Here is an 18228-nt window from a genome sequence, read left to right as displayed (position 1 = left end):
CTTCTGGTAGAAAAAAGAAAAGACTTACCTAGGTAAAATTGGCTGAAAGTATGGCAGAGCAGGTCTTGATGCGTATGCCCATCCGTGTGCTTGCCGAAGCCGAACTGACTGCAACACATGTAACTCTGACCCACCATGGTGGCTGGCATATCCTGAACTTTCACCACTCTAAACAAGACAACTTTCAGCCCTCAGCATTGTATTAAAACACTGTACAAAACACTCAAAATTGGTTTCAGTGCCATCCACGGACAACATCAGTCGCCATTCACCAGGCCAGTAAAAACAGAATAGATAATAGCTTCAAACCCATGTAGTCAGAGTTACTAGGTCTGCACCTCAAAACAAAATCCAGGTGACATTCACCACGCCAGTAAAAAACAGGTACTTAGGTAACGTAACAGCTTCAAATCTGGTAACATGTTGGTCGGACTTTACACTACCATATTTACATGGAATAATATGATACCAAACAATAGTGCAACCATTCTGGACAACAAAAGTGTATGATAAAATTAATTTAGAATACTCTGGCAGCATGATTTACGAGCACAGGCAGGTGTTACCTACCAGCCTTCTCAATGCTCGTAAAACCAACATTGTAGTTTTGATTTTACCTTACATGATAACACACTTGGCTGCAATGGCACATTTAATTTAATACTGTGAAAAGACCAGTTATAACCACTTCACAAGCACAATTGCACCTCATGCCGACATCCTTTTCCAAAGACAGTCAGCAGCGTCTTTCGTCAAAACTGGAAGATAAATCCCCTTTCAACTGTTAACATCAAAAATATTTCTTCATGGTGTGACTGTGATCTCCATATGGAAACCTTGCAGGAAAAGAATTAATGTCAATTGTCAGCTCTTCAAATTTCTTTGGACTTTAACTTGCAGTACCATATCCAGTTTGCTTTGATATTTTGTTTTTTATTCCATGTTGAAGTTGAACACCAAGCTCCAGATATAGCAGGCAGCTTGATCATCTTCGGCCTTGGTATAATATCAGTCCAAGTTCCAGTGGTGGGTATCTTCTAATATTCAAATTAAAATGAAAAGCAATAGGCTTTCTCAGCGCCGACGACGGATTTCACGTTGATAAAAAAGGGAGCTCAAGGTCAGCAAAACTCGGGTTCAAGGAATGGCGGGCGTTGAAATGACTGCTGACGTCATCAACAAACCGCTAATGGTTAAGAGATAGGGACTAAGCTGGTCCCACCCTGCAAGTAAAGGGAAGAAATTTCTTGAACACCATAAAGCTGCGGGGGTTGCGACCAGGATAAATGGTGGTTTCTGAGCCTGGCCGCAAACTTGGCTATCTCAACTCAAAACTAATGTTAAGGTGGGATGGTCCCTTTAACGTTGTTTGGTCGCCACCGACTAAAACAGCGCCTCGGTTGAATTCCGATTTAGTTAACTTTTACTTGCCCTTGGTCTCAGTGAGCCGGTGCCGGTGCCTCAATTCATGTAGCCATGGCCAATGACTGGGCTGATTTCATGGATGGTCGTCTCGGCTGAGGATTTTATGATGGAGAGCGATGAGGCCTGACTCTTGTCACGATTCTGGCAGCAAAACTTTCCGACAGCAGCCTGCTGGCTGCCCTTGACCTCGCCCTGGGGCTGGGCCATGATGAGGACCATGAACAAAACTCCATGACCCATATCATTTAGTTTATCACATTTCTGCAGCGGCGCCACCAAGCGCTAACTGCAGGACTTTGCCTTATGGCTGATCATAACCCAGATGCTTTGTGATTTACAGACCATGATCACGACAGCAGCTCCCAGTCTATTGGTCAGTTGGAATGTCTGCGGTCACAAAAGTTTTCTAGCACATGCTCTCATGCTAGTGTTCACCCGCCCGTCTGTGGGTTATTTCTCCGCCGAAATAATATGTAACTGAGGTCGTCCGACCGACGCCGCGTCTCTTTGGCATATGTCTGCCGCCGCCGTCCGGTGTCTGCCGCCTCCTCCCCGCCTGTGAAGTGCTCAGCTCCCAGCACCGGTAGACGGCCAATTTCCGCGGTGGTCGGCCGTCAGCGCGGTTACGACGCCCGCTGAGCACACCCGAGTACGACCTGAGTACGGCGCCCAGCGGCCGTTCCCCCGGCACCCGAGCACAGCCCGGTACGGCGACCTGGCTCACCGGTACGCCAAGCACGTCCCAGCAGAACGGCGGCGCGGCGTGCTGCGTGGAACAGGCAGACGTTCTCATCAGGCCGTGCTCGATCGAGACGTGCTCATACGGCGCGCCATCACATGGGAGATGCGCTCGTCTCGGCCGATGGGCTTCCATCTGGCGTCATTTGGAACGCCGGAGTGCAATGTGGACGGAATGAGACATCCAGCCGCTCCGCCGCAGGAGGCTGGCGAGGTAGTGTGGCTCATATAACTGATGATACGCGGCACACCGCACTCCACAGCCGCTGGCGAATGGAACACACCGTCTGTGTTTAATTTCGGACCATCTCCCGGTATTGTAGTCACTTCGCCAGACGGCGCTTCATTACACGGCCAGTTTTGGACACTTCGCCAGCAATGTGCCAGGAGCGGCGCGGTTCTGCTTACGGTGCAGCCGCCTTCGGTGTCTGCAGCGGCGAGTTTTAGCTCGATTATATAGCGGCGAGGTTTCGGCGGCAGTTTGAGGGTGTTGCGGATTTTATGATCGCCGGGAACGACCAGGCGTTGACATCAATCTCTACTTACCGTAGCTTAAACACCTCCGCAAACATGGGGATTATTTTCATCGGCATTAGATTTGGTTGAGGTAGCATTAATTTATTATTTCTTAAGAAATTAATTCATACCGTTTTTTTTCTCTCTGTCACTATCGGATAGTATCTGATTTATCTTTTTTAACGTACGACCAGCAATCAAGAAATAACAATTACATCACGGAATACGCCACACTCACCGCTAACCGCCACGGTAAACGCCGAGCATCTTGACGGCGCCGCTCCCATTGGCCCGTCCCTGAGCATCCCATCAATCTACCGATGACAGCCACGGTCGGACGACCCCTGCTGTCCGCCTGCCGACCCGCCGCTCGTCACCGATCGTCACGCCGTTACTGCGTCACGCCGACCGTGACCCGACTTCGTCACGGCCGTCACCCGTCTTCCGTCACTCCCTCATTTGTCACTCTCCTCGATCAGCTGCAGAGTTTCTGCGTCTCGTGGAGACGCCCAGCGAGAGAAGGTTGTGTTTGGTCAGTGGTTGGTGTCGTACTGACCTCGACCCCGACCTGGGTCGTGACCTGTGACCCGATCTGACCTGAGCTGCTGTCCTGAGTCAGGTCAGGACTCCTGACCTGTGCCATAGGAAGGAAGGGCGCGCCAGAACGCCATGGCCGACCGGACAGCCCTGAAAGACCTCAGTCCTCGTGCTGGCAAGACCTCGTGCTCATACCTCGGTCGAGGAAGTCTGAGACCGATGCCTATCGCCATGCGATGCATGTCGTTTACGGGACGGGTGCGGTCAGGAAACGATCAACTACCCACGCCCACACATACCAGATATACATCGGAGGTTATCCGTTACCTATGCATCAAGGTCTCAATCGGCTCTCTCTCCCTCCCTCCCTCCCTCTCTCTCTCCCTCCCTCCCTCTACCTCGCTCTCGCTTTCGGTTGTTGAGCAAACAGTGGGAAGCTTACCTACTAAAGTAACGCCATAGCCCATAAGCATGCCCTTTTTCGTATAACAGTATAGGTGCTGCTGTCATCGAGGGTCTCGTTGAGGGAGTGGTAAGACAATTAAAAATATAAACAATCATACCTAAAACTAATTTATTCGAAAGCTAGATCTTAGGGCTAGCTTTGTTTTGGAATCCTATTTAAATTCTGCGGCGCACCTCTCTAATTCTTTGAGGATCTCTGCTGGTGCCAGCTTTGGACCCATCTTCATCCATTTGCCTGCGACGTAGCCATTTTGGAACATCGCTTATCCCCTCATCTTTTCTGTTTGACACTACTCGCACCATTTCGGTCCGTGGATTTGTATTGTATATGCAGATCGGCTTTGTTCTGGTCGCTCCCCGATTTAGGCTGAAGCTGACCGCTGTTTTGCGCATCGCATCCTCTGGCCAGCGACAGCTTCAAAGTCGTTTCACTCCCAGTTTGGCCTGTGTTGTCAGCCACTTATGCATATCACCGTATGTATGCGCGGAGTCCAGTCTTTCCACCTTCCACTGCTCGGATTTACAAACACTCCAGTCTGGAAATGCGTTCGACGGTCGCAGTTTTCCGGTCTACCGCAGCCTACTTACTCTTCAGAAACTCGGGGAATGGTATAAATCGACAGGAATATGTATAGTGGCTGACGGCACAGTGACGAGCAGCAACTGTCAAGCCCACAACGGACAGTCGACACTCGACAGCGGACAGCCGACAGCGGACAACAGACAGTGGGACAGCGAGACAGCCGACAGCCCAAAGCCCACAGCGGGACAACCGACAGTGGGACAGCAGACAGCCGACAGCGGGACAGCCAACAACAGACAGCGGGACAGCCGACAGCTGGGTAGCGTGGCATCCGACAGCGGCGCACGTCTGCGGTCTCCCCGCGGTACTTGTCATTCCGATCTCGGGCCGATATTCCGTCCCGATGTCATCACGGCTCGGACTGCCCGACCACGGATGTCGATAGGCAGCCGGCACGCGGACGGACGGGGATGAGGCCGGGCGGAGTGGAGACGGCGGCTCCCGGGGGACCAGGCGCCGCTCAGATAGGGCGGACTCGGGGATTATCAGGGAGGTGCATGCAGGTAGGATCAACTGCAGGACCCACGGGGAGGTTCTCAGGTGTTAGGAGGATGGACTGAGGGATACACATTACACATGCAAGGGGATGGGGAAGAGCCGCTCGAGCCGGGCAGTTGGTGGACTGACGACATCTAGATTTTTGAATTAATTGTGCATTTTTGTGAATTTTTGTGAATTTTCTCGTGATACCTATAGCATTATGCAATGCATCCCATGTTCCGTGGTCTCTCAGCTTTGTTCGCTCCAGCGCAACAGCAATCGTGTGCATTATTATCCGCTTCCTAATTGGTTGGTATTACATTTTTAGTACATTTGTTGAGAATCATGATGCCACCGCCCGGCGCCCGGCGCGATCTATCATAATATCGCGCTGTGGGCGACCTCTGGTGCCTGGCAATGAGCTCGCTTCCCGAGGCCCGTATGTAGATGGCAGCACAATATCACTCGGACCCGAGACCGCGTTTCGGACATCTGACCTGCTTTTAGCAACTCTGGGGCTGTCGGACGGGAAGATTACGCCTATTACGCCTTTGTCTTTTGGTCTCTCTTTCATTTTTTTTTTTGCTGATAAACACACCGCACGAAGAACATTTAGTATTTTGTCCATGGATTGTAGCTGAGCCGACATAATCTCGTCGAAGGATCTCAACTCATCACGGCTGTTTTCCGATCATTGCTAAATTCTGCGGAGCGCCATATTCAGAGGTGATTCGCTATTCAGTCTCCGATCTTGGCTGGCTTAGCGAGTCTGTCACATCTGATAATAGGCTGAGCTTCAGTTCAGTTGCACCTGTCCCGGATGAGTAGTGAGTACCTACCTGCCAACTGCAGCATTCCCGAGGCGGCTTTATACGTCCAATTATGCTGATCCCGGCCGTCCCTCCATTGAGTCGGCCGTATAGCTCATCGGTCGTCTCCTAAGAAGCGGCTGAACATACGAGTATCCCCTAGGAGCGGCTGGACATCTCTCTCGCATGGTGACCAGAGATCTCTCATCTCCTTCCAGGACAACTGGACATTTCCCTCAGGGGCAGCCAATTGTGTCTGGGAACCCTGTCGTCCAGAGCGCTGGCCTCTACAGGCCCCGTTCGGGGTCTAGAGAGAGATGGGCCCCGTCTAGAGAGCGGTGGGCCCTGTTCAGAGAGCGGGGGTCCCGGAGGGTGGTGGGTCCTTGCTCGGGGACAGTGGGCCCTCCGGTAGACCCTGTGTCCAGGGCTGCGGGGTCGATGGACTTTCGGCGACTCTGACTCCGCCTCCGACTCCGGCTTTCAAAAACTAGCTCCGACTCCGAACGACTCCAACTCCGACTCTGACTCGGGACTCCGCAGACCTAGCAGGGCTGCGGAGTCGACGTATTTTCGATGACTCCGACTCGGACTCCAGCTCGGGTTTCCAAATTCGACTCCGACTCCGACTCCGACTCCGCAGCCCTGCCTGTGTCAGTGTCGCCCGCTGCAGAATCTGGTTATCCTTGGTTTTTGTTCCTCTCTCCACCATTGCAGATGCTGTGGTGTGTTTGCACAACGAGTCGGTATCCCAAACAAGGCAGTACGGACGCAATGCGCTCCCTTCACCGCCGCATCTGGCCGTGGCCGTGATTCCCGCTCGCCAGCATTTGGCATTCTGACCTTTTGAGTTGTTTCAAACTTATTGGTAATAAATCCCGGTTGCTGCTGATAAGCAGCAATAGGCATGATAAAATAATTCATTAGAATGCGACCATTCCGGGACCGTGGCAGCCCTCGAGTCGCGTCTGTCTTTGAATATAATTCACTGGTCTTAAACGGGGCATTGCAGCCTGCAGGCCGAAAATATCTCCTGGTGGTCTCCCCGTGTCACCTGATGTTCTCTGACGTCTCGTCGTGTCTCCTGATCTCTCTCCCGCAGCGCACCTTCTTATGGTCTTTCTCCCCGTCTCCTGATGCCTCTCCCCGTCTCGTAATGGTCTCTCTTTGTCTCTGTCTCTCTGCATGGAGACGGAGCCGGGTGACAGACGCCGTATTGACGCGCCGCTATCGGCCGTACTCAGACACATGGTCACCGTCCTGGCTGACGGCAATGACAGCGATAACGGCTGTCCCGGCTGGTCCCAGCTGATATTTTTCGTCGTCATCGACCGCTGTCGGCGAGCAAGCATGGTGATGGAAACATTGACGGCTACCTTATGGGGCCGATTTCATAAGGCCACCCATCGTTATGACTGGGTTCGAACTCGGATGGGCCGGTGGCCTGGGGGTAGAGGAGACAGAGGCGCTTTTTCTTGTGATGTATTATTATTTTGCTCATTGGTGGACCTAGGAAAGCAGTTACATGTCTGACACTGCAGAGTGTAAGGGCCATACTGAGTCTATACTCAAAAAGTTTTGCTAAATATAATGCTGGGATTTCGCTTATGAATACGTTTTGTTCAATTTATCATTTGTTTTCCATGCCGTGCAAAGGACGCCGGACGGTAAATTCCCATTAGTGTCGAAGCATGAGATGCAGCATTGCCTATTACGCTCATCTGCATCTGATGGTAGATATATGTGATGACAACGCACAGTTACCTATAGCATCGCACGGGTGATAGGCAAAATTTCTATGACAGCTACATGTCTATCTTCCGCGACACGTTGATCTTCACATGTCTGGAACGCACATTCCTGCTCGGTGTTATTCGAAGGTGATAAAATTGCCGAAAATAGCCGAAGATGCGCCATCAGCACTCTATCACGCCGGATTTAACTGATAAATGATTAATCTAAATATATGCCGACATTTTCCTTCATGCTGAATCGCGATCTATGTAGCATCGATGTTCCAGATTTAGGTATGCTTTGATAGCGATGCAACTTCAATCTCCATCTCTAGCTCACCCGCGTGCCCGCTCGTAATGCATGCATGTGCAATGTGTGCTTCATGCACATATGAAAACCGAACGGCGTGTGCTGAGAATATACCGGGAGACGGTCTGATGTCACCGTCTCGACGAAATGCCCATCAGCATTCACGGATCGACCCTCTGCGACCCGGGTGCCGTCGCCGTCCTTCTGTCCTCCCTCACGACCCGGACTCCGCGCCGGGCCATATTTGGACCACTCTGCCGTCTCCGAGGTCGTTATCACTCACAGCAGCCATCTCGGGGACGTCGGGGTCACGGTGGTTCGTGACAAGGATTGGCGAGCGATTCACGGCGAGAGATTATGCAGCCCCGCGCGATGGCATAGCTGTCCAATGAAAATGTCGTGGAGCCCGAAAGAAAGACCAGGACTCGGGGGGACACGGGATATTGTCACTTGTCACGGTCTGAAGAACGGGAGTTGGAGCCGACATGTTTACTGTTGACAAGATGTCAGATCGGGTTAGCTGGCCCGGGCACGCGGCCGGAGGTGTTGATAAACGCCGCAGGTGTATTTATATCTGACTGACCGGAGACAGAGCAGTCAGGTGACCGCGCGGCTGGGCGAGTCGGCTGATCACCTGGGGGTAAACAAGAAGGAGCCCGGTCCGGAAACGCGCCGCCCGTGGCGCTGCGCCACCGTGCCGGCTGCCGCGGACATTCCTTGGCAGGTGGGCTGTGTCCGCCGGCCGCTGCGGCGGCTTGACGCCAGCTGTGGCAGCTCGGCGCCAGCTCGGGCCGACCGACACACCCGTCTCCGCCCGTGGCCGCCGTCTCCCTCCGCCGCGGCGCGCGGCCGTCATCGCGGCCGGTGTTCCACACACGCTCGTCCGACGGCCGGGCCGCCGCTAAATATAGCGACCCACCGCGGCAGCGGCCGGCGGCCGCGCTCCCGATGACGCCCTGGCGGCGGCACACTGCCTGCCCGACCTGCCCGGCGGCCTGACCGGGCTGCCACACCCCACCGTCTGCAGCACCGTCATCGTCCTGACGCACCACCGTCACGCGGTGCGCGTGACCCAGTGGACCTCTCGGCCGCTCAGCTTCTCTCGCGGTGAATCAGGGATACGTCCGGTGAGGTGCCGACCTCCGACGGTCGACGCAGCCGGCTCCAACTGGGCCGCAACGCGGCTGCCAAGTGCGGCGCCGAGCCTGACCTGTCGGAGTCGACGGGCTGCAGTATGCGCCGGCGACGGTCTGCGGCTGGTGCTGGCTCTCAGGAACCGTCCGAGAGTGCTGGGGACCTCTAGGAGTGCCGTGGGTGTTGGAGACCGTGAAGAACTGGCGACGGAGCGGCGGCCGGAGTCGGACTGAAGCGGTCTGATCTCAGAAACAGTGAGAGTGACGAGTGGAGTGGTGTGTGGCTGAAGAAAAGTGGTAAACTGTGCAGGTTATTTCCTCTGTGAGGAACAGGTCTGAGCGCGCCCAGTGAGCTTAGGACAGCGGTGAACAGCACGGTGAGAAGGTAGTCCTTCCCGTGAGCTCGTCTATTGCCCTCTGTGAGGGTGCCCCTCAGGTCACGTGCCGGTCACGTGTCGGCAGCAGGGGTCACCGGGGATCGGACACAGCCGCGGAGGAGCGCACCGGTGGACGGCCGGCCGAGTTGGCCGCCGTACCGAGGAGCCGCTATTTTGATCACCACTCGGCGCTGACCGGCGCCCGTTCGCGGGCCGCGCGGGACCGCCTCGGTCGCCCTGTCGGCCGCAGTTGCCCCCATGACGGGCCGTCCGCGGCGCGTCTACTCCCGCTCGCGCACCACCGCGCTGGCCGGTCCCATGGAGACGGAGCGGAGCGGCCCGGCGGCCGGCGGCGTGCTGCGCACCGGTCTGTCGCTGCTGCAACAGCTCACCGCCCGCGTGCGCTCGGCCTCGGTGGTCGACGGCGAGGCGCAGGGCTCGCCGCCGCTGGCCCGCTACCGGCCAGAGTTCCGCAGCGACGTGCACTACCACCCGCTGGTGTACAAGTACGCCCAGCTGGACCGGTCCGGCCTGGAGACGGCCAGCAAGGTGGCCCGCTGGGAGGAGAAGTACGGCCGAAAGCCGGCCGCTGGCGCTGAGGCGGGCAACCAGGAGGTCACCGCGCAGCCGACAGCGCCCCGGCAGGACGCCAGCGGGGCGCCGGAGCGCGGCTGGCCCGAGCAGCTGGCCTACGGACCGCTGTACGACGCCTACGAGCGGTCCAGCTCGCGCGCCTCGTGGCGGGAGACCGGTCGCACGGCGGCTGACGGCGCGGAGAAGGAGCGCAGCTCGACGCTGACCGGCTCGACAGCCTCCAGCGCCGAGTCTCCGTCCACGCCGCAGTGGTGTGAGAGTGCCGTCTACGAGCCGTGCGCGGCCCGAGCGCTGGACACCCAGCACCGCGGCCGAGAGCACCGGCCCAGTCCGTCCGAGCCGCCGCAGGCTCCGCCGACTCCCGCCCGGAGAGACTCGCGCCGAAAGGAGTCCCTTCAGGAGACGGTGACGGCGTGCCGGCCGGAATCCCGTAAGGAATCGCTGCAGGATTCGTCGCGGGAGTTCCAGCGGGGACCCTGTGACGACACGACACGTGTCAGTGCTCCCGACACGAGGGGCCGCTCTGATGCGGCGCACGGGCCGGCCGGGGGCGAACCCACGCTCGGCGCGCACGCAGACGGGGCGGCGCCGGCCGTGCGTGGGGAGTGCCCCGCGCCGCCGCCGCCGCCGCCGCCGCTGGTGTCTGGAGCGGGGCCCGAGCGGCAGTCGGCCGGTCACCGGCCCACACCGACCGACAAAGACGCCGCCGACCGCACGTGCGGCCGCCGAGACGAGCCGACCAGCCGGCCGACGGACGGCTCCGGGGGACAGTCGGCGCCGATCACCACCGGAGACGAGACGGTCCCGCCGCTACGCAGGGGCAGCAGCAAACTGGTGCAGCCGGCGACACAGGAGAGTACCGAGAGGCCTGTTAGCAGAGAGGAAGTGATATCGAGTCCGCGTGGCCGCCGTCGAGGACAGGCGCAGTCTGGATCGATTTCTAAGTCAACGTCTGCCGCCAGTGAGAAAGCTACGTTAAAAGAGCGGCTTTTCAGTCCGTTTTCGTCGAAAAAGAAGCTGAGTGTTTATAACGCTGATAAAAAGGCAGAAGACAAGCAAGACGAGTGCAAGAAAAATCTCACCGAATTGCTAGTGTCAGCATCAGGTGTTGCTGCCCAACCAGTTGACTGTACAGTTGCCGAATTGCAGGCTAGAACTATTGAAAAACGAAACCCGGTGTTGAAGAAAGTCGCCTCCGAGGACTCGACCATGGTGAACGACAAGCGGAAGCCACTGAACGGATCCCTTCCGGACGAGTACCTCCTGCACCGAGCGCTGGACAAGCTGGACCGGCTGCAGATAGATGACGGCAGTCCTGTCAGTCCCAAGACGTCTCGGCGGCGTCACGATGCGCCCGAGCTCGCGCAGTCCACCGATGATGACGATACCAGCAGACGTAGTGACAAGGAGGACCGCAAGCGCAAGCTGTTCCGCTTCAGACCCTCGCTCTTTAGCCCGTCCAAAGACGAAGCTGCCAAGCCGACCGTGCCCGAGGGTGTCACCCTCCGCAGCCGACCGGACGGCGCCTCTGGTGACCCCCTCTCGGCCCTGAAGCGCTCCTCGTTCCACCTGGAGAGCAACAACAACGAGTCTCGCTCGCTGCACAGCTCGTTCCACGGCGGCGGCCGCGCCCTAATGCCCCTGCAGAAGTCAGCCTCGGCGGTAATCCGGCCCTCCACCCGCGACACGGCCGCCTCTAGGCTCCGGCTCAACGACTACGATCCAGCGTTCGGTATCTACTCGCGCGTGGACGGCGTGCGCAGCCCCGTGGCCGGGCAACACGCCGAGCCGGGTCCCGCGGGCGGCGCCGTCACCGGCGGAGGCGGCGTGAGCTCCAGGCTCGACGACGTCTACTTCGGATCGGCGTCGGCGCGACGGTACCGCCGGATCCGAGAGGAGGCCAAGACGCGCGGCGGCCGCCCGAACGCCGTGGTCAAGACGACGTCCTCGAAGGTGGAGGCTGCGCTGCCGTCCGTCTGCTGCGCGCCCGTGCTCAGCGCCAACAGGGCCAAGCTGCTCAAGGCAAACAGCCCGTTCGCACGCGTAAGTACCTTATACGAATGGACAGAGTGGAGCTCTTTCGATCGCTATTGGCTGGTCGTCCAATCCTTTTGATGGTGTCAGGTTGTATCTACTTCGAAGAAAATCGCTGAAGGAGATCCTTATTGCCGTTTTATGTCTGATGTGCTATTCACTTGAACGTCATTCGTTATTGGGAGAACAGGGGACTAATAACGTTCAAAGTCCCATCGTCAAAGTGATTTAGTGTTGGGTGAGTAAGGTCGTGCAGGGCTAATTGGATGTGCCAGACTCGTTTGGGACAGTCGTCAGCTTCATTCCGTGTGAGTCAGTCGCCATTGCCCATTCCGTCCCGTCCTCGCAATGAATTACGAGTGCCCCTAAAGGTGCCAAATAAATAGGTATGAAAAACGTGTGTGATAGAAACGGTATACAATTTATAAAACGAGTAAAGCGACCTTGACGTGAGAATTACGTCTTCAGAGCTCAGAGAATCCCTCCGGAGTGCTTACAATTGCCAGAATGTTTCATCTTGGTTTCACCAGCATCAAAGGCTTCCCTTAGCTTTTGTGCTTAGCGCTGCACTTGGCGCTGAGATCAAACGAGTTTTTGGAGTACCTTCAACGGGAATGCTAGCAGGCGTCAAATACATCTTGCGTTGCGTTGAGCTGCGCTCATTCAAAGGTAGACAACGTTCTCGGGCGCCGGTCCACCCCAGGGTCATCCGTCCTCATTGCACCTTGCAGTAAATAGGTACTGGTATCTCGTCCGGGCGGAGCAGTGTCGCCTTCCTCGGGCTCGGCCCGGCCGGCCTTGTGACGTGTGCCGGCCGTGTCTCGGGGGCGTTTTTGGACGTGTGATTGGGAGGTAGCGCGGTATGTCGTTTGGACCGGCCGCCCGCCTGCGGCTGCCAAATCGGCCGTCACTCGGCGGGCTGTCTCCGAGACGGAGCTGACTAGGAAGTCTCCCCGCGACACACCCCCTCTGTCCCCTGACGGCTGACAGACAGGCCCTCTCCGTCACAGCTCTCTGCCTGATGTCTCTCCTGTCTCTGTTCCTGACTGAGTCTCAGTCTCTGTCTCTAGGTCTCTGTTCCCGTCTGTCTCTATCTTTCGGTCTCTATCTTTATGTCTCTGTCTCTGTGTCTGTCTCTATGTGTCTGTCTCTGTCTTTATCGTTATGGCTTTGTCGCTATGTATCTGTCCATGTCTTTGTCTCTGTCTCTATGTTTGTTTCTATGCAGTTTCTATGTCTCGTCTCTACGTCTCTCTGACTCCGTCTCTGTCACCCCTCTTCCTTCTCAATTTCTTTCTTTTTCATCCTCTCTCTCTCTCTCTCTCTCTCTCTCTCTCTCTCTCTCTCTCTCTCTCTCTCTCTCTCTCTCTCTCTCTCTCTCTCTCGCCTCTCGTCTCTCGTCTATCGTCTCTCGTCTCTCGTCTCTCGTCCCTCCTCAGTCGTCGAGCGGCCCTTGTCCGACCGCGACTTCTGATGCACCCACACGGCATTGTTTATCTATTGAGATGGATGGATGGGCAATGCGCATCCATGTTTGCCATGTTGTTGGATAATGTTGGTAGGTACAATTGATGTTTCTTGGAAATCCTCCCCTATGGACTATACCAGCTTATAGCGTTTTGTTCCTATCGGCTATCTCCTCTTCCCTTTACGAGACATGGCGATCATATTCCAGCCAGTTATCCGACGATCCCTCTACCTCCTATCATCATCCATGCTTACCACTAGCAGTGCAGTCATCCCTCTCCGCCCCCATCCATCGCGCCATTGAGCCGTCTCCCTGCTGCGACTGCGACTGTGGCATTGACATACACCCCGGCGACCCTGGACTGACCTGACCTGTAGTCCCTCGCTGTCGTCAGGTGTCGCAGGACCACGTAGAAGATGATGAGGACGGGCACCTCATCTACCGCAATGGGGACGTCATCCAGAGCAGATGTGAGTCTCATTGTATCCAGTCTTGTAAAATGCCTTTATTCCCGGACCTTCCTGTTGAGTCGAAATTACAGTGTCCAAGTGCGGGAACAATAGGTAAACGCAGTAAACGTGTAGGTATATTCATAACGTTGGACACAAAAAGAAGAAATATACAGATACCCAGTGGCGCGGGAACTTCTTCCAGACTGGGGGGGCTGAACCATAATAGAAATCAACCTAGGGTACCCCCAAATCTAGTTTTCTCACCGGTTTTAGGCCACTTATTTTTCAGACCTTGGCCTTTTCAACAACAAAAAAAAACGAAAATATTTTCAAAAAGTGAGGTATTCCGTCTCAGCTGAGTGAAGAAACTACCGTTTTGGCAACCTGGAGTAAAGGTTTTAATCTGCCAAATGAGTTGCCGAGCCAGTGAAATAGGTGGATTTTTTACTTACATGCTTTCTTCCTTTGTGACCCACAACCCCTAATTTGGGGAGGACAAGCTGCCCGACGGTTCCTGGCCTCATGAAACGTTGTGGGGCACCGCCCCCACGGCCGCAGAGTTGTGGGGGCAAGCTTCCCCCACTGCCCCCTCCCCCGGTTCCCACGCCTATGTATGAATCTATGAAATTATGTTGGTAGATTTCCGATTTCGATTCCTCCAGCTGGGGGGGCTCAAATACATTACGAGCCCCCCCAGCCGAAAAGCTGGGGGGGCTCAGCCCCCCCTAGCCCCCCCGGTTCCCGCGCCACTGCAGATACCTACGATATACGAATACACACACCTACACAGTCATTGCTTTTTAAATTAATGTTTGAGGTTGAAGTGCAACTAAAACAAAGTAGGGTACATCTCCTCGGCAAAAGATACAAAGATGCTTACCAAGCTATATGTCAGTCAGGACTCAAGAGTCGTTGCTCCGTGCACTGACGCGATTTCGTGCAGGCGTGCAGGACGCGATTTCGTCTTGTCTGCCACATGTGGCTACGTCCTCTACGTCTCTGTTGTTTTGTGTCCGGGAAGCGGCTCATTCCGAATGCGACCGAGCTCTTACCGCCGCGGCCGCACTGGGACACGCACGGAAATGTTATTTCCGCCAGCGTTGCCGGTGTTCCGGAATTGGATTATTTTGCCGCGGCGTGCTATCTCTCGTGTAAGTCCCTCGTGAAGTGGTATGAACTGGTCTGGAGGAACTAGAGGCTTTTGACGGATTTAGATAAACCTTGAAGTGCAAAATCAATCTTTGTATTTTTCGTTGTGAAATGTTGAGTGGATAATACCTAAGTGTAAATAGGTCATTGTTCTACTTCTGACGTGCCATAATTTGGTCGGTCAAACCATTTTTATTTATTAATTGATTTCTTTTGGCCAATATTCTCTGTTCAAATCACCTCAGGGAGGATAAGGAACTGAAGGATATATTAATATGGGAGACATTGGGCTAAGTAGATTACCGACAGCTGCCAGGGCCTCGTCTAAGGAATTTTCACTGGGGGGGCAGAGACTGAAGGAGCCAAACCTAGGGTACCCCCAAATCCTGTTTTCTCACCGGATTTAGGCCACTTGTTTTTCGTCACAGCCCTGAGACCATGATTTTTTAACAATTTTCTTTTTTAATTTGATTTTTTAACCTGCGCCGGGTCGGGGATTTTCGAACACCCCCCTGCGGTTTTTGGCACATCATGCATCTTTTCCGCACATGTTATGAAAATTTCAGACCCAGGTCACTCAAGGTCAGGTCACCAGGTCACGTCAAGTGACCTCACCTCAGAAAAAGTTAGAATCCTCGTCATAGCTGCACCGACCGAACGATCACCTTAAAACGTTCAGCAATTGATAAGAGTAACAGTATATACAAAATGTGTATCTCGGAATTTTGATATCGGTGACATAAGGTCAGGTCAATTTTGCGACCTCTCCATTATAAGTCAACAGGAGAAAATTGAAAGGCGCCTTTTTGGACGAACGTCATTCCAAACACTCTCACGCATTGTGTTACAGGTAAACTCGACAAGCTGAACCGAAACATGGCACCCGTGACCTCTCCTTAGGACCCTGAGGTCATATCAGGTCATAAAAGGTCCCAGGAATTTTTTAAGGTCAAATTTTCAAAATGACCTTTCAACGTCAAATTATAGTTCATTCGACACGTCTCGACAGGAGGAACACGATGCTGGCAAAATAAATGCTACTTCCCTGAGTCATAAATTGTTGCAGAAAAACATTTTTCATGACAACGGCTATTTTGGGAGTTTTTGCCCTCTGGAGACTAAACCGTTGACCTGAAGTCAAATCTGAGGGCGCAGTGGCGAAAGAGCGTTAAAAGAGCTATCGAATGGGCTTTTCCGCGGCGCTGTAGCTCTATCGGTTCCAGAGTTAGCCGTTGGCAGTTCCCAAAATTGTTGAAATAGACAAAATTTGACCTTTGATGACCTCTGGCGACATGACCTTTGACCTGGCCTAAAAAATGACTGAAGTGCTTCCGTCATTATTTTTTACGCTCTTTCGAATGCCGCTTACTGCATGTCGCTACATGGCCCAGGAGCGGAGTTGGACGGGGGGAGGGGGGTTCAGACTAGGGATGCCAATTTCATGAAATTTCAATTCCAATTCCGATCCAATTCCAAGAATCTGCCAAGTAAATTTCCATTTTTGGTCCAAAGCGGGGGCTATTCCGATTCTTTCCCGATTTTTTTCTTGCTTTTTTGCGTACATTGTAAAAGCGCATTGGCCTTGTGTTCCGATGAATTTCCGAAAAATCTTAAGAATTCCGTCCAAATTCCAAATTGGAATTGGACAAAAAATTGGAATTCCAAGAAAAGAAATTATGATTGGCATCACTAGTTCAGACACCCCCGGCCCAGCGCGATAGTGACGGAGCACCGCACTATGGGTCCGATGCACGATTTAGCACGCCAAAAATGATTTAAGTGACTTTCTCAAAATGGCTTGAAATGTGACACAAATAACGTAAAAATGTCCATATTTTGCGAACACAGCAGTAACTTTTGCCAAAAATGTCACATGTACCCAATATTTCATCGCAAACTGACACATATCGTGGAACGCCATTGCCTTGTCCACGTCCGAGAGAAAAGGGATGTTGGAATTATCCGAGTATAGGCGGTTCTAAATAATAGTTAAACGGAAATATTTGGTCAAAACTAATAATTTGAAGCTTGGACAATGTGATGAATGCAAAAAAAGTGAGCTGTGTCATTGCTTTTTTATTGTCACAGCTAATTTAAATATCCATGTCACAGATGTGTGTGCAATGCTTCAAGAGACTTACAAATACAGAGCAATACTAAATGCCCCCCAATGCCCCCCGGTATTTTTGGTATTACCTTGCTCCCCAATACTTGCCTGACCAGAAACAAGGTCATTTAGCTGCGTCCACCTGCGACGAAGCAAGTTATGAAGCTTTTTCCAATGATGTCACTGCGCTTAGCTGCGGCTGTGACATACCGGCGAGCGCTGCGGCAGGGTCACAAAGGCAAAAATACCAGGGTATTGGTGGATACGACTAATGTATGACAGAAACTCATAACTGATGGCTTTGCAAAAAAAAAAAAAAGGCAGTTCTTTCGGGTTAGCGGTCCGAATTCCGGACATTTCGGCACTTGTCTGGCGACCTGGCCCTCAGGCGGTTTGACCGCGTGCCCGGCCCACTGTACCCACGTGGCCGGGGTAGTTTGAGCTTGATTGTAGCGAGCGCACGTATATTCTTGTCGTTCCATCACTAGCAAAACAGGCAGATAAGCAATGTGTATTGCTTACAAAGCCATTCTTGACACCGTCTTGACCAGTCCAGATGTAGGGCCGGTTCAAGTAGAGGATTTTTCAGCTAGCATTGCTCGTATTTTGAATGTTCAATTGACGACTGATGACATTCGAGCACTGGGAAAGCTGCTTAACAAGTTAAAGGAAAAATGGATAGCCGCTCATCGCAATGAAGATCGCTTTCTGTCAAGAAACCAAAATTGGACTCAGCTGACATTTTGTCTGTCAGAGGCCAGAGCCTGCAACCTGAAAACGGTTGACATAAAAACGTCCAGCACTACTATATACAGGGTGTCCCAGAATTACCCGGACATTGTTAATTAGCGTATAAAATAAGGCAAACATGATTGCGCTTTTTTTCTTTTTATTGTCCTATATAGTCAACTAGGGTGGCTGTGAAGTAGCACATGCAATAGATGCGCTTGTTACAAGATCAGCCGACAATGATTGAAAATGCCAGCCATTGCTGGTCTCAGTTGTTTTACGGCTCTCCCGAAACTGGGTGAAGGCCTGTTTTCTTTGACCTGTTGCCGGAGGATAATACGATCATATAAGATAAACTTAACATCAAAGTGTTCCCAGGTCATAAGGCATTATCCCCCAAAACAAAAATTGCTGCCTACACCACTTTTGCCGCGTTTTTTACATCTGAAGTGGAGAAACTCCATCACTGAAAGAAAAAAATACCACCCTAGTTAGTTTTTGGGTGGTGGTCATATTTTGAACAGCCTTTTACTTATGGTAAACCAGTTTACGATCCAAATACTAGGCCCAATATCAAAGGAATACTATGCAA

At 53.4% G+C, this 18228-nt stretch overlaps 1 protein-coding gene and 1 long non-coding RNA gene across 3 annotated transcripts in view; one reads left to right on the top strand and one right to left on the bottom strand.

Annotated features, from left to right (window-relative positions):
* LOC122363482 (dual specificity protein kinase CLK2-like) overlaps positions 1 to 18228 on the top strand; it is a 97422-nt gene that overhangs the window by 48566 nt on the left and 30628 nt on the right. The window contains exons 1-2 of one of the 2 annotated variants that reach the window (XM_043332788.1): positions 8872 to 11740; positions 13594 to 13669. In XM_043332788.1, coding sequence (XP_043188723.1) covers positions 9362 to 11740; positions 13594 to 13669 — 2455 coding nt within the window. In that variant the 5' untranslated portion in view covers positions 8872 to 9361. Of the gene's footprint in view, positions 1 to 8871; positions 11741 to 13593; positions 13670 to 18228 lie in introns of those variants that run through there. The other variant, XM_043332789.1, reaches the window with a different exon arrangement.
* On the bottom strand, positions 4130 to 14633 carry LOC122363483. Its single transcript, XR_006253379.1, has 3 exons — positions 14532 to 14633; positions 13566 to 13720; positions 4130 to 4217 (listed from the first exon to the last, which is right to left on the bottom strand). It is a non-coding gene; the product is annotated as an uncharacterized LOC122363483 (long non-coding RNA).

This window comes from Amphibalanus amphitrite, unplaced genomic scaffold (assembly GCF_019059575.1).
Source record: "Amphibalanus amphitrite isolate SeventyFive unplaced genomic scaffold, NRLGWU_Aamphi_draft 000623F_arrow, whole genome shotgun sequence".
In the NCBI taxonomy this organism is placed as follows: Eukaryota; Metazoa; Arthropoda; class Thecostraca; order Balanomorpha; family Balanidae; genus Amphibalanus; species Amphibalanus amphitrite.
The sequence above is the reverse complement of the archived record's forward strand: the minus strand, read 5'-3'. Positions and strand labels throughout refer to the sequence as shown.